Consider the following 16,018-nt stretch of genomic DNA (forward strand, 5'->3'; position numbering starts at 1 on the left):
CCAGCCCCAGCAGCACCATGCTGGAGCCCTGAAAGTCAGCACAGGGTGAGGCTGCCTGCTTTCTGCTTAAGCTAGCAATGTTCAATTACATTTCCCGTAATCCCTCTGTTGATCTTGTAGCCCCAGCCAGCTCTTTCTGTCTGAAGGAAGGGACAGATTGCAGGTGAACTGCTCCCTTCCCTGTCCTAAGAAGATGAAGGTCAAGATAATGGGATCTCAGCATTTCTAAGAAACGCTCTTTAAGCATCACCTCCCTTTGATGACAATTCCTTAATTCCAAACCCTGGTTCTGGAGCCACCAGGTAACCCCTTTGAACTCCTTCCCAGGTTCACATGTGGGTTTCCACACCAAGCAGTGAAGCCTCAGACTCAGGCCAAGTGCTCACCCACTTCACCAGCACCAAGTGGGCTGCTGCTGCCCAACAGAAACCAGGCTGCAAAAACACCTGGATCCACAGGGAAAAAGCCTGGAGAAAGGTTGTGATGGCACTAGAAGACCCACATGGTTACACCTACCAGCAGCACACCACAAGACTGCTTTCCCTGGGTCTCCTCCCTTAATAAACGAAGCTAACCCAACAGCTAAAATCCCACCAACCCAAATCCACCAAAAATCATCAACTGAATATACCTCCTGATATTAAAATAGCCAGCAAGCAAAGAAAGTTCTGAGTGCCCACAGGTCTCTCATGAGTAGAAGATCAAGAGAGAAGAGCCAGGAAACCTCATTAGCCAAGAGTTGGGAACAACCTCTAATTAACAGGTGGTCGCAGGAAACCTGAGGAGGTTGACTCCTGGGATGGGTCCCCAGCTGGTGACCTGGGGACCTCGGAGGCTCAGCAGGATGATTGCTGCTGGGAGCACACACAAGGGTGGAAGGAGATGCTATACTGGATCCTTTGCTGCTGACTTCTACGAGCCTAAGGCAGTTTCTCACGTACAGATGGGTATGGCCATCTCCTTTCCCTTTTCCCTGTGCTTTGATGTTGGGTGCCCTACAAAGGATGGCTGACTCACTGTGTTCACACTCATACCTCTGGGCTGGAGTTTCCAATGGCATCCAGCCTGCTCTCAGGTAGCCCCATCTCCAGGACTTCCTGGGGCCAGGACACTGGCATGGGCATAGAAAGTGCTTGGGAATGTTTTAGTTTGTTTGTTTTAATGTAGAGAAATCAAAATCTGCAGAAAGGCGTGGAAAAGCCACCCCCCAACCCTATTCAGACCCTACTCCAGGGTTCCCATGCAGCCACAGCGCTGCAGCTGCTCATATGTCACCAATAGGGAATTAATTGGTATTTTGACCTTGTTTTAATGCCTCAGCTGTGAAAGGTGCTGTCAAATGTTCAGCACATACAGGCACAAGAACCAATATCAGGTTTCGTAGGGTCATGGATGGCTTAGATTGCACAGGACCTTGAAGATCATTGAGCTTCAATCTCCCTGCATGGGCACGTTTACCAGCCACTAGATCAGGCTGCCCAGGGCCTCATCCGACCTTTCAGATAGGGAACAGATCATAACACTAATGTTGTGACATGAGGGATGCTGGGGTTTCCCCAAATTGAGGTCTCAGGGGGCTCAAGACTCACCCAGTCCATTGGCACAGTCATAGAATTCAAAGCAGTGCACAGTTCGATCCATCCCATACGGTCCCATGAGTGTCCTGGCAGAGAGAGGAGAGGCATCTTTCTTTCATGGGCTGCCATAAATTACCACCCATGTGTCCAACAAACCCAGAGCAGCCCTGCCACCACAGCAGGGGGTTCCCATGAGACGACCAAAGGGATGACCAGCTGAGAGTTGCGTTGATATATTAAGCCCATGCTGGCAAAATGCAGCCCCCCTGCCACCCCCAGGGGTTTATGCAGCTAAATGAGAGAATATGGGCAGTGCTGGACATCATCCTCCCCACCCAGCAAAGCTGATGGACCTGTCTGCGATTCATTACCCCAGATTAACAGGGCCGGACAGCTGTCCAGCTCTGGGAAATGAGATCAGGGCCAGACCAGTGTTCTGAGAATATACCAGTTTCACAAATAGACACAGTCCAGAATGAGGAAAACCAGGCGAAACCTACTGCTGGCGTTTTGTAACACACACACAGAGCAGAACGTGGGGAGGCAGGGGCTGTATTCCCACACCTCCACCCCTCCTGCAGGGATCTGCTTTGCCAGGTTGAAGGTGGGAGTTTCTCAACACAAGCCAAAGCAGGGAAGAGGGCAACTGAAATCTTCACTTTCCCCATGCCAAGTCACGTCCTACACTCTCTACGCTCCCTTCTCTCTTTTATATTACTTTTAAAGTTTAGTTTAATGAAGCCTGGCTTTAGAACACTGCTCTTGCTCTGCAAGGCTTCACCACGGGAATGGTGGACTTCGGTGTGACCAGCCCACAGCCAGGCATTGTGTTATCAGCTGTGGGACTGCTCTCCCAAAATGCTCGTTTCCCAAAATTTCACTTGCAAGGCAAAAAAACAGAACTTCTGAATCAAAATTAGGTCCTGAATTCTTGCTGGATGCAGCTGAGGAGGACACAACACATAGCTCTGAACCCAGTAAGAAGGGAAGGAGCCTCAGGGACTTCAAACAGCCCTCCAAAACACCACTCAAGAATCTCCTCATTAAAAACCACCTCCCCCCTTGATGTTCTTGCAACATTCCATGCATTCAGGAGACCAGACAAACAGCTGGCCCCATTGCACACTGCCAGAAGATGCATTTGGAGGGTGCCCAGGAGGCCATCCCAGCTCCAACCCCAGCTGGGGGTCACCATCCCTGTTTTCCAGAGTATTTTGATTAAATGTTTGAGAAAACACCATCAGGAACAAAAATAAATGGCTCAAACCAAGCTGAAACGCAACGCAACAATAGAGGTGTCAGTAGAGCAGATGCCTGCCAATGCCATCGGATGCTGCCCCCAAATCAAAGAGCCCAAGACCCATTTCAGGAGATCCCCAGAACCCCCCCACATCCGACCTCCCCACTGTGTCACCTGCTGATGATGATGGCTCCCTTGTAGAGCACGGAGACAGCGGGCATCTTGCTGGTGGCGGCAACTCAGCCCGGCCGCTCTGATTTGGCAGGAATCCGTTAAAGCGAGGCAAAATGGGGAGGGCAGGGGTCACGTGGTGCCCCCGTATGCATGTTAATTCCACCCAACATTAACACAGATCAGCTAAAAACATCTCCAACTTTAGATTAAAGCTTACGCAAGCCAAACAGAGCCAACGCTGCCCATCACGAGTGCCTTCCTGAGCAGGCAAGCACAGAGCTGCTCCCTCCCCCCAATTAAGAGTGGGATCATTATTTGGGCCCATCCTATTGTTCACCTTCAGGCACACACCCTACAGTGATGAAGGGCAGTGATGAGTGCAGGACAGGCATCCTCAGCATCCCTAAAGACTTTAAGTCCATAGCAAAGCTTTGGAAGTAGTAACAGATTGTAGCACTCAACAGTTCAGTTTTGGAGGTTTTTGTTTGTTTGATTTTCTTTTAGCATCTTTTCCAGCCCACAGCATTTCCTACTTAATGTGAAGTGAGTTCAGCTGTCCCCCTGTCCATCAGGAGGTCAGAAGGGTATTCTGCAATCAAACAGCCTCTTCTGCCTCCATCCCGCTGTGCATCCCCAGCCCACATCCCCAGATGGTGGGACATGGAAACACATCCTCCTGGGACAACAGACACCAGGACTTGGTGGCACAGTGCATGTCCTGCACCCTGGGATATTCAAGCTCCATTAATGGGGTTTTCCTTCCACTTTAAACACTCTGTCAAGTATTTACTTGGACCCAATGCTTCTGGATGCTACTCCCATGGATGAGAAGTGAATGGGAGAGTTCCCCAATGTCCATGTGCCACCTTAATGGACAATGTGAAGCTACTTGTAGAACAGCAAAAAGCATAAAAGATCTCCTTTGTTTTCAATGTGGGATGTTTTCAGGCAGCTTTTGTCCAGGTGAGTGCAGGTGAAATACTAAAAGCCCACAGCAAGCCTTTGTGTAGGCAAAGCTCTCCTGACACATAACTCATTTATCCATTTTCTGATCGCTCATAGGAAGAATGCCAACTGGACACCAAAAGTAGATGCACCTAGTGATACGCCAATGCAAGGCACTCAGCACATAACTTCTACAGGGCCGTGCAATGAAAAGCATATCAAGACAGCAGAACAACAAGGCCCAAGGCTGCAGCAAATGAGGAACCCCTCTGATGCCACAGCAGTAGGCTCAGAAACAAGGGAAAGAAGCTGCTTACCTTCAGAAGGCCTGCAAGGCTATCTGGTAGGCAGGGATCTCCAGCTGAAAAACTCCCACCTCCACTGCCAACCCTTAAATGAGGTGTGGGAAGGGGTGGATCCTGGCTTCACACCTTTTGGTCACTCAGCTGCATTACGTGCACCTGAGCTCCCCTGGGTTGGCCCTGCCTTCCCACCAGGAGCTCAGTCACTGCTTCAGGCCATGACTTCACATTTCCACTGCACACTGCATGAATCACTGGGACCAGGAGCAAAGTAGCTGGAGCATGAGGGTCTGCGCAGTGCCATGTCTCACTGTGCCCTATGGCTGGGAGCCCTGTTAGCAATGCCCTCCCCAGTCATCCCCCAGCTATGCTCCAGGACCCAGAGCACCCAAAGACAGGCTCCACAGAGAGTGTCCTCTCACCCTGCACCTCCCCACCCAGCCCTTGGTGGTCCCAGTACCAAGTTCTGACCCTGAGCGAATTGGTCAAGAATAGACAGGGGGTTTTGTGGCTTCCATGTCTCTTGGGGACCAGGAGCACCCCAGTATAGTGTCTGCCTTGTGCAGGACATTTTGGCAGCTGATCTGGTGCCTGACCCGGTACCCTCCTGAGGTTACATGATGGTCAGCATCGATGGCCCTCCTGGTCACAGCAAGAGTGCTTCCAACCCACCACTGTATTCAACCTACATTGTTTTGTACAATTTTAGGAAGTCCTCTGGGACTCCTCATGGATTAGTTCGCAGAATTAACCTTTTGACTCACAAGCTGCAGATTTCTCTCGAATAAATCAGTGCAGCAGCAGAGGAGGTTCAGGTTGGGTATTAGGAAACATTTCTTCTCAGAAAGAGCAGCGGGGCATTGGTACTGCTGCCCAGGGGGGTGGGAGAGTCACTGTCCTTGAAGGTACTCAAGAACCGTGGGGATGAGGCACCAGGAGATGTGGTCAGTGGGCACGGTGGGATGGGTTGGGCTTGGACCTGGGGATGTGAGAGGTCTTTTCCAACCTGAATGACTCTGTGGTTCTATGAAAGGGAAAGCACAAATGCTGGAAGCAATGCCTGCAGTGTTAAGTGTGTGTGTTTGAGGCTTGGACATTCAGTATATTCAAAGGCAAATCCTACAGCAGCTGTCACCAGACTGCCCAGCACTAGGGCCACCCAGAGCTCCCCTTGTTCTTCCCATATGCTGATCCCTTCCAACTGGCTGCAGTGGGTGCAGTAACACATACATTTGTCTGCTGAGTGGTGAAATAAGCTGAAATCCAACCAGGGAGATCAAAACAGTTCCAGAAGTATTTCTGTTTCTGGTAAGAACTGGGCTCGTGTTCAGGAGGGATTTATAAAGCACATGCGGTGTGCCCAAGGGGCCTGACCCTTCTGTGTCACTGCTGAAGGCAAAGGGACGTACCCCACACTCAAGCTCTTCCCTCACTTGGAACTCAGTTCAGTCACCCAGAACAGCCCAGGTTCCACATCCCAAGAACCCACTGACAAGAATACACATTTTTTAATGAGTTAGTGAATGCAAGGTGCCCACATTCAGAACAAAGACATCAAGACCCTGGAATGCGTTTAGAGAGGGGCAATGGAGCTATGATGGGTCTGGAGGACAAGTCTGATTGGGAGCAGCTGAGAGAGTTGGGGTTGTTCAGACTGGAGAAGAGAAGGCTCAGAGAAGACATTATCACTGTCTACAAGTACTGAAAGGACACTGTGAGCAGGTGGGGGTCAGCCTCTGCTCCCAGCTAACAGAGATAGGATGCGAGGTGATGGCCTCAGGTTGTGCCAGCGGAGGCACAGGCTGCCCAGGGAGGTGGTGCAGTCACCGTCCCTGGAGGTGCTCAAGGACTGTGGGGATGTGGCACTGAGGGACGTGGTCAGTGGGCATAGTGGGGTGGGTTGGGTGGTCTGAGAGGTCTTCTGCAACCTGAATGATTCTATGAGATGGAACGGGTCAGGTAGCAATGCAACAGCACTGGTGAGAATTCCCTTTCTATGCAGTGGAAAACTGTGAGTGGGTGCAATCCCCTGCTGTGACTTTCTCCACCTCTCCTCTATATTTTGGAGAGGACCTTCTGGGAAGGCATCACACTGCACTTCAGCCTCTTCCACATTTCTTCCTGCTGCCTCCTACCTGCCCTGCTTGTTGGGTGAGCTTCAGGAGGAGGTGAGAGGTGGCAGGAGGGGTGGGAGGGAGCAGGACAGGATGGTGGCACCTGCAAACACGGTCAACCCCTCCTACTGCCAGGTGCCAGACCTGGGGACAGGTCACAGAGTTGGCAGTGTCACCGCTCCCACTGGGAGCCTTGCATCGAGGCTTAGCAGAGGAATAGGGTCTGGGAGGGTTTGTGTGGGTGGGAATTAAAGGAGAGGCAGAAAGCCGTCCTTCAACAGCAGCGACTCTGAGGCTGCAGAAGGCAGCTGTAAGAAGGTCGGAGGTGGGAGGGGTTGCCTCAGCGGGACATGGCACTGCAGTCCCTTCTGTGCCCCCACGTCCCCACCGTGGGAGCGAGGGATGCTCAGGAGATCCCCAGAGGTGACGTTGCGCTCACGCTTAATGAAGATCCCACGTTTGTTTCATGACAAAACATCAGCGTAGGCTGAAAAGGCGGTTGTGTCTGATGAGAAAATGCTGCTTAGAAGATCGGCAACAAAGCGTTGATAATAAGTCAAACAAAAAGAGATAATCAGCTGCTGTGAAGCTGAGAAGCAACAGCAGACTGTCCACAGCATCACCCATACTGCGTTCATAAACACTGCCCCTGGAGCTGTTTCGAGTGAACTCAAATCAGGGGTGTTACAGACAAGCCTGAACAGAAGAGGGAACAGCACAGTGCCAAAGCCACTGCTGGAGAAACACCGATGGCTCTGGCGCAGAGTGGGAGCTGCATGGGCCTCTGCATGGACCTCTACAGCAGTGGGATGGGACCCACGAAGGGTTAACGGGATTATGAGCCTCCCTGCCTCACTAAATCCCCTCGGTCATAGGATTGGACGGGTTATAAACTTATTAGCAGGGAAGGATGCTGGTGGCTGAACGGGCGGCAGGAGGGAGCGTCGTCATCACCCCCGCAGTGGTGCAGAGCGGGGAATTAATTGGGGAGGGCACCGCAGTGGTGGCAGGAAACCAGCCCAGGTGGCCCCCAGCATGCCTTCAGGGAAAGAGAGAAACAAGAAGGGTGCAGAGAGATGGGGAAATGAAGGCTTTGGGGAAGGATCGCCCTTGCACAGCATGTCTCACCTAGCGCGGAGCGCAGCAGATGCTGGTGGAATGAAGCTCCACACCTCAAACAGCAGCTTGGAAAGAGCTTGGCCCCATCCTCGAGCTGTGAGCATCCCTGTGTGTTAAGGATCCATCACCAAGCCCTTTGGCAAAGCTCAGGAGGACCAGATCCATGTGGCAAAGCCCTCAGGGTCAGCTGAGGGTCTGCAGCTCAGAGCACCGCGGCCACCGCCACGCTGGGTGACGTCCCACTGCCACACCATGTTTATCAAATCCCTATGGCAAACTCTGTAAAATTAATCTTTTAATCAGCGGCCATATTTATCAGCGTGCTGGGGAGGTGTTATCTCCCCACCATCTGCTCGCAGCAAAACCAGACAGTTGTCCCCGTGCATCTGGTGCCCATCACACGCAGGGTCCGGCCCTGGCACAGCGAGGGGCTCCCCTTGGCTGTGGGGCACAAAGCTGGGGAAGGTTTGGACCCAACACCCCAGTACAAGAACAGATTTCTCACATAGAAAATAGCTTTTGAGAAACATCGCCCCGTAACATGGGGAAGCAGAGCTGGGGAGCACGCAGCCCCACAGAGCTGGAGGTGCTCAGGGATGTGGGGATGCTGTGGGATTGAGGTGCTGTGCCACCCTGATGATGACCCTCAGCCACCACAGCACCCACGGTTGCCACCGAGCTGGTGGCAGGATGCAACCCACAAGGTCAGTGAGCCTGTCCCACACCACCGTCTTCCGACCAACAGCAGATTCTGCCTTTCCTGCACCCAAAAGCAGAGGGGAAGGACCAGTGCAGCCCCCCGGTGAGATGCAGCTGTCCCCCCAAAGTGCCACCCTCTCCGGGCCCCCCATGGGGTGCTGCCACTCCGTGCACCCACCTCAGCATCCCGTACACCTCACCTCAGTGACTACTCCAGCTGCATTCCACAAACGTCCATGGTCCCAGCTGCCTGCAGGGTCCTCATTCCCAGTTGGGATGCTGGGGCTTGGCCAGCACTGGAGCTCAGGGTGGCCCCAAGAACCTGTGGAGTCCGCGCCGGTGCGGATCCGGCCCACTGACCCCCAGTTAATCGGCTAAAGCCGCATGCTCTGAACCCTGGCTCTGACTGCAGCCGCACGCCTGCCGGCTCCTGGCTGCCCTACATAGACATCTGCACCGAGCCCACAGGCTGAACAGAGAAACCCGGGTCTGTATTTTGGGATGGGGGCACCGCAGCTGCCTTCAGGTCACCCCATGGCTCAGGGCATTCTCTGCAACTCGTGGTGTCTTGCCTGTGCCAGTGGTGCCCAACAGATCTGCATGGGATGGAAGCTCTTCTTCCAATCCTGGTGCTGAGATTTCCCATCTGGATGGGAAATCCCAAGACCGGGGCTGCAATAGGAGCACTTGCAGCCTCTGCAAGCAGCATGGATGCTCCCCCAGCTGCCGTCTGCAAAATAAATCAATCCCCTCTCTGCCCTCCCCACGCACTGCCCTCCACAGTGTGCGTCCCTGCATGCAGGGGCTCCAGACCTTCCCCGTGGCTGCAACATTCTCCTGACACCCTCTGCCCGCTGGAGAGGGGCTCCCGCTGCCATAGTCGATGGAATTAAACCCTTAAAAGCCGTGAGGTCAATGAGCTCATCACATCCCTCCGTAGGTTTAACGCCGCTTCCTAAGACGCGATGCGAGCCTCCGAGTTCAGCCCTGTTCCCGACGTGGCAGCATCCCATCCTGCTTACCAATAAATGAGGGAAAGCCCATCGAAGCGCTCCGGGTCCTGGCCAGGGGGCTGCAGGTAGGACATCATCCGGGGCCCTACGGCTGCTGTACCCGGCTGCCCGGGGCCATGGGCTCGTAGCGCCCGCGGCCAGGCGCTGGGCTCGGCTCCCAGCCGCCACCGGCCACATCTAATCCCAGGCGGGCGAACATGTGATCGCCCCTCTGCCGGCTCCCCCCTGCTAAATACTCGCTGTTCAATGACACTGCATGGCGTGGCATGGAATAGCCACGTAAAGAAATGGGGTGGTACAGCACGGCATGAGGTCACACAGCGTAGCATGGCATGGCACAACGTGGCATGAGAACAGCATGGTATGGCACAGCATGAACCAACATGGCACAGCACATCATAGCATGGTGTGGCACAGCATGGAGCAACACGGCACAGCATGGCATGGACAGCATGGACCAGTATGACATGGCATAGCATGGCATGGCACAGAATGGCACAACAGATCATAGTACAACATGTACCGGCCTGGCATGGCACAACACGGCACAGCATGGCATGAGAACAGTGTGGCATAGTACAGAAAGCCATGGCACAGCATGGACCAACATGGGATGGCACAGCATGGCATGGCGCAGTACAGCATAGCACACTACAGTATGGCATGGTGTGACACGGTTTGGCATAGCATGTCATGATTTGGCATGACACAGCATGGATTGGGATGACATGGAATGCTCTGGCATGGTTTGGCATAGCATGTCACGATTTGGCATGGCTTGGCATGGCACAGCATTGTTTGGTGTGGCACAGTGTGGCACAGACCAGTGACCATGCTGTATGCAGCAGGAGTGCAGGGTGGGGAGCCAGGACCCCCAGCACCCCATCCCGGAGCTCAGTTCCTCCCTTGCTGCACACCTGGCTGCTCACAATTATTATAATTACACCTCCAGCACACGGGCTTTCACACGGTGCTCAGCACATCAAACTATTTAAAGCCAATTGTAGGCGTCGCCGAGCTGCATTAGGGCCGGGCTGCAGACGCGTGCACCCATCACCTCCTCCCCAACCACTGCCAAAAAAGAAAAGTAAACACATCTACATTATTTGGGGCACAACTGTTGTGTGGTTTTTCCCCCCAGCTGAACCTCACCGCCTCCCGGTAGGCGGGTAGGAATCCTATTCCTCTCCCTGCAGCAGGGATGGCACGGTCCAGGGCTGGGGATCTGAGTGAGTCCTGTAGTTGGGAAATGCATCTGTCGGTCTCGTGGATGCACCCACACCCTCAGGGACAGCCCACGGGCACAGCTCTCAGGCACTATCGAGGCAGCCCCGGAAAAAGATTGAGAATTAAAGGCTTGGCACGCTCAGCATTGCTTTGGAGTGACTGTGCAGGATATGCCTGAGCCAAAAGTCTTCTGCTTGACAGCTCCTGGCTCGATGACAGTGTCCTGGAGAGGCACAACCTCTGCCTGCACAGCTGTCGCTGCAGGGGTTCTGTCACCGTGCACCCCCATGGCCTGGATATCTGTGGGGTGCTCTGCTTTATGCCCACGGACAAAGTGTCTCCAAAGGTTTTGGGTAAGAGGCATCACACCTGGCACCAAAATGTGCCTGGTGCTGCATCCCCAAAGTGCCACTGTGTCCCCTGGTGCTGGCTGTGCTGCCCCACTCCCTCTGCTCCTAAGACTGACAGGCAGGAGGTGGAAGGAGAAGGTTTTGGTGAACAAAAATCCCCAATAAGTGCAAATTGTCCTCTTCCATCCTCTTCTGGGCTGCTCACTGCCAAGCCAACCTGGCAGCTCTAGGATTTTTCTGCCCAAGGCCATCTCTCTGCAATGCATCTCCAGTTGTGCCAGCAAGGAAATCCTGGGCATGGTCCCCTGGTGCTGGCAGGGACACAGCAGGGACAGTCCCCTAGTGCTGGCATGGACATCCTGGGGACAGTCCCTGCGCTGCCATACAGCCATGCTGGGCTTTGATCTGAGCCGAGCACAGCATGGCATGCAGAGGGCAAGCAGATGGGCATCAACCTGACAGAGCAGCACAGGGGGCACCTGGCACGCTCCAGCCATCACACATCACATCCAGCCACACACACATTGGTGATGACAGCCACATCACCACCGGGGCACCCCAAGGTCCCCAACCTCCCCAGGCCGGTGCAGCAGCCGCTCCCAGGGCTGGCGCAATTCGGGGCCGGGCAGTGCTGGGTGTGCTCCCCAGCAAGAGTTCCTACAGCTGGGAGGGGTGATGGCACAGTTTGCCAAAAGCACTCATGGTGTCGGGGTGCCGTGGCCACTCGGGGCTGGGCTGCTCTCCCCGACTCACCCATTGGGATTGCTAAGGGCGGTGTCACCACCCTGGAACGGGTGACACTGAGTGGGGACTTTGAGGACAGCAAGGTTCTGCTCTGGATCACAAGGCAGCCAGCGTTCCTTATGCAGCACTTCCACCTCCTTCCTCGCAGGGGGTGCCCCAGGGGTGCATTCCATGCACGGACCCCCAAACGGTTCCGGGGAGCTGCTGGGTGCTGCCTGCCCTGCCCCATCCTCAGTGGCGGAAGCTGTGCATTATCTCCCTCGCCCATCGGAGGCAGCTGCTCTGGGTGCACCCCGTGCACATATTTATGCAGATGTGAACATGACAGCCCGGAAATTCACAGCCTTTACATCGCAGGCCGGGAGCTGTGTGACCTTTCAGCATCTCCTAAGCGCTTGGCCCCACATCCAGAGCTATGGCCCCATGCAGAGGGGACGCCACCATCCACCAGGACTCACCATCGCCCTGGTCTCCCCATGCCAAGCCCAGCACGGACTCCCCTGAGCCCTCCTCAGTGGCTGCTCTGGGTGTAACTGCCACCACCCCAGGTGACAACATGTATCCCCTGCTCCGTACTGAGAGAGTGAGGAAGAGCTGAATTTAATTTACTCCCTGCTTCATTTCCAAGCCAAATGAGTCAGAGCCACAGCCGCACACGCTGCTTTGTTTTTCTTGGCTGATAGCACTCACTTTTGATCCATGTTTGTTCAATATTTAACTTTCATAGTGACACTTTGACTCAAACCAGGCAGCAGGAAAGCCACTCCCCACCCCCCACACCCCACGCTGCTGGGACAGGAGCGTGGCTTGGCTCCAGAGCAGCTCACTTGCTGTGTTTCCTTTGCTTCCTGCAGGTGGACAAATCCCTGCACTCAGTTCTCCAGCACCGCAGCCTTGAGCCCCACGGAGGATGGAGCAGATGGGTCATGGGGTGATTCCAGAGCAAAAACCACCTCCAATGGGGCTGAGGTTTCGGGGCCAGCTGGGAACGGGCTGGGCTGCATTCCTGCCCGGGTGGGGGCTGCAGGAGGAAGCAGCAGTGCCGAGATGTCCCCGTGCCCTGCAACCCTTCACAGAAACTCCCTGCAGCCCCAAACCCACATGAGCGGCTTCGAGCACAGCTGTCAACGTTTCCACCCTGAAAATCAGCGAGCTTTGGGCTGCACAGATTTGTTTGTTTTGTTCCACTGAGTGTCTCAACTTTTGGAAGATACTTCCAAATTTTTTGGCCCACACCTTCCCAGTCAGAGAGAAACCCTTCAGCCTCAGAGAAAACTCTGCGTGGGGAAACACTGCTGGGCAGCTCCCGGAGCTGAGCATCTTCACGGGGGGAGTAGGTCCCAGAAATGCCCAAATGCTGTGGGATGTGCTGGGGCCATGCTGATCCAAAAGGTGCATGGGGAAAAGCATTGCCACAATGTTTTCCTACTGACCTGAACCACAGAGACCCAAAACCTTCCCGAATTACCCCAGGATGTGGTTGCATGGGAAAGTGGGGTGGGGTTAAGATGTGTTGAAATTAAGTGGGATGGGGTGGGGTAGGATGAAGTGGGATAGATGGGATGGGATGGAGTGGGATGGGATGGGATGGGATGGGATGGAATGGGATGGGATGGGATGGGATGGGGTGGGATGGGATGGGATGGGATGGGGTGGGATGGGATGGGATGGGATGGGATGGGATGGGGTGGGGTGATGTGGGATGGGATGGGGTGGGGTGGGGTGGGGTGGGATGGGATGGGGTGGGGTGGGGTGGGATGGGATGCAGTGGGATGGGATGGGATGCAGTGGGATACTTCGGCACATAATGGGATGCAGTGGGACTCTGTGGCACTAAGGTGCCAGCAGGGGACCAGATGACAGCACCCAGGAGCCCCCTGTCCCCATGTCACCACCAAACCCTATGCTGGGGGGCCAGCGCTGGGCTGCCTGTGCTGGGCACGGTGCAGGGTGGAGCAGTGAGGGCTCGGCTGGGTGTGGGAGCAGCTCCAGAGAAGGGCTTGCCAAGAAAATGCAATCGCGTTGCACAAAACGTGCTCTGCTCCCCTCCCGCAGCGGTGGCTCAAGAGCTGCTCACCCTGGTTAAGTCAATATTGCCACATCGCTGCCTCCACTGGAGTGCTGCCTCCATGGAGGGGCTCCAGGGGTGCTCCAGCACCACAGGGACGGAGCCCCAACCCCAGCATGAGCTTCACAGTGCTGGGATTTCGGTGGGTTTTCCTCTTTCTGCTTTCTGACCCACAGGAGCAGATCAGCACCTGAGCATTGGCACAGATCCCCTGTGCCCAGATTTGACATCAGCTCCAATTTTGTCCAGCCTGTTGCTGAGCTGGGCAGGCAATGGGAGCTGCTGCATGGGCAAAGCTGCAGAAGGGATCATTTGGAAAATAAAAGCCCCATTGTGATGGGCGAGCAGAGCTTGCAGGGAGGAAACCACAATGTGGGATGTGCTGTGCTGTGGGCATCCCTTGCTGCTTCAAGCACAGCTTGGAGGCAACCTGGACCCGGCAATCAGTGGGCACAGGGGCATTCCAGGCCTGAGGGATTATGCTCTGTGCATCCCCATGGGCAGAACTTGGTCAAAGGGACCGAAAACTAAGGCTGCTAAGGCTGCTGGCACCCCCAGACCACAGCTCTCATGTGCAGCTCAGCAGTGCAGGCACAGAGTAGGGCTGGGAGCCTGTCTCCATGGCACAGCATAACCCAAAGCTGTGCTCTGATCCTAAGCCAACAAACAGGCAGAACACCCGGGCAGTCGGCACAAACCGCAGCTTCCCACTCCAGCGGGGCGTCTCACCGCTCCACGTTTCAGGGAGCAGCTGCAGTTTTTGTGGCTTTCAAAGGCATCCGTGCACCAAAATGAGCCACAGGAGAGATGCGGGGAGATTAGGGGGATTAAGGCTGCGGAGCTGCAAGGATCTGCCCTGTGAAAACCCTTCAGTGGGCAAAGGCAGCCGCTCGGAAACCCCTCGCTGTGCTGAGCTTAGAGGGGTTTGTGGCTGGCAGAGCTGGGAGAGACCACTCCCTGCGTGCCCAGGAATGTGCTGCTGCAAGATAGCAGGAGTATGAAAGCACAAGAGCTCCTAGAGCAAACAGAAGCATGCAGAGCTTCACGTGGTTACACACAAGGATCTCAGCTAGGTCTTGCCCTCCTCTTCCCCCCCCCTCTCCCCCACCCCCAGCTTGGAATGGAGCAGGGCAGGGGATGGGGGATGGCACGCATAGAGATGGACCAAGCCTTCAGATGAGCTGTGGGGCACTGAGCAGTACCGGGTGAATACTGAGGAGGAGGAAGGACACAAAAGCCGTGAAGCCAGCAGTGTCCCCACTGTGGCTGCCCATAGGGATCCCACACACTGATCACAAAGCCCTGCAGCCCAACAAAGCCACGTCCCACGGTTTTGGGGAGCACCTGCCCGTCCCCAAATTGCGCCCCATCCCCTCACACATACACTTACCTTGTGCTGCCTCTGCTGGCACCTGCTGCCCAGCTGGGTGATGCTGGCCTCACCTGGGTCCTGTTGTGCTCCAGAGGACGGATGGAGGCTCTGAGCCGTCCCCACTGCAGGGACTGAGTGGCCCCACACAGCGGTGCGACGCAAGCGGGGGATCAGGATCAATAGGTCACAGCGTGCACTGACGTGCCCCCAGAAAGAAAATCAGCAGAGGATTTGGGGCTGGTGGGGAGGCTACAATCACGTATTCAGGCCTTTAATCCCATATGGGCACAAAATCCTGGGATAAAAATGCCAGAGCCGCTCCTAATTGCTGACTGCTGTGTGCTGGCGGGTGGGTGAGCAAAACCTCTTAGGTGACGGTGGGCCGAGGACAGACACCCTGCTGCCTTCCTGCCTGCTGTGTGGGCACAGCCTGGTGTCAATATGGGAAGGATACACCCAGGCCAGTGGGCACCCTGGGGTCAGCATCCCTAAAAAAAGCAGCACGTGGGTGGTGCTGTGCCCTGGGGAGGGAAGCGGAGGCACTTTGGCAGCTCCCTGCTCTGCCTGGGTTGCAGCTCTTGGGTGACTTCCCAATCAGTGGGTTTGTAGCAGGCTGCACGGTACAGTAACACATAGGAGGGAAGGGATGTTTCCAAAGGGACCTGGATGGGGTGGAGTGTTGAGCATGTAGGAACTTCATAGGATTCAACATGGCCAAGTGCAAGGGAACACGTGGGATGAACAACCCAAAGCACAGACACGAACTGGGTGACGAGCAGCCCTGTAGTAGAAGGACTTGGTTGGAGGTATAAGCAGGCAGTGTGGAGACCTGGCTCACCCAAAGCAGCGTGACCAGCAGGGCAGGAAGGGGATGGTCCCCTCTGCTCCGCTCCCCGAGCCCCCATCTGTGCATGCAGAACAGGGACATGGGGCTGTTGGAGCAGGGTTGGAGGAGGCCACAAGGATCAAAGAATTGTACGGTGGCACTGCTAGGAAGGAACCTGAGATCACCCCGTTCCAATCCCCTGCAGTCAGCAGGGTTACTGACTGATAGATCAGGCTGAGGTAGCTGAG

The 16,018-nt window shown here is 55.1% G+C and overlaps 1 protein-coding gene across 1 annotated transcript in view; it reads right to left on the minus strand.

The window, feature by feature from the left end:
• Positions 1-9,260, minus strand: part of LOC306952134 (syntaxin-binding protein 4-like) — a gene marked incomplete at both ends in the record, with an annotated part of 36,352 nt that extends 27,092 nt beyond the window's left edge. The window contains 2 exon segments of the mRNA XM_079542784.1: positions 1,590-1,663; positions 9,193-9,260. Coding sequence (XP_079398910.1) covers positions 1,590-1,663; positions 9,193-9,260 — 142 coding nt within the window.
• Between the last annotated feature and the right edge of the window lie 6,758 nt (positions 9,261-16,018).

This window comes from Tetrao urogallus, assembly GCF_951394365.1.
Source record: "Tetrao urogallus genome assembly, chromosome: 15".
Classification (NCBI taxonomy): Eukaryota; Metazoa; Chordata; class Aves; order Galliformes; family Phasianidae; genus Tetrao; species Tetrao urogallus.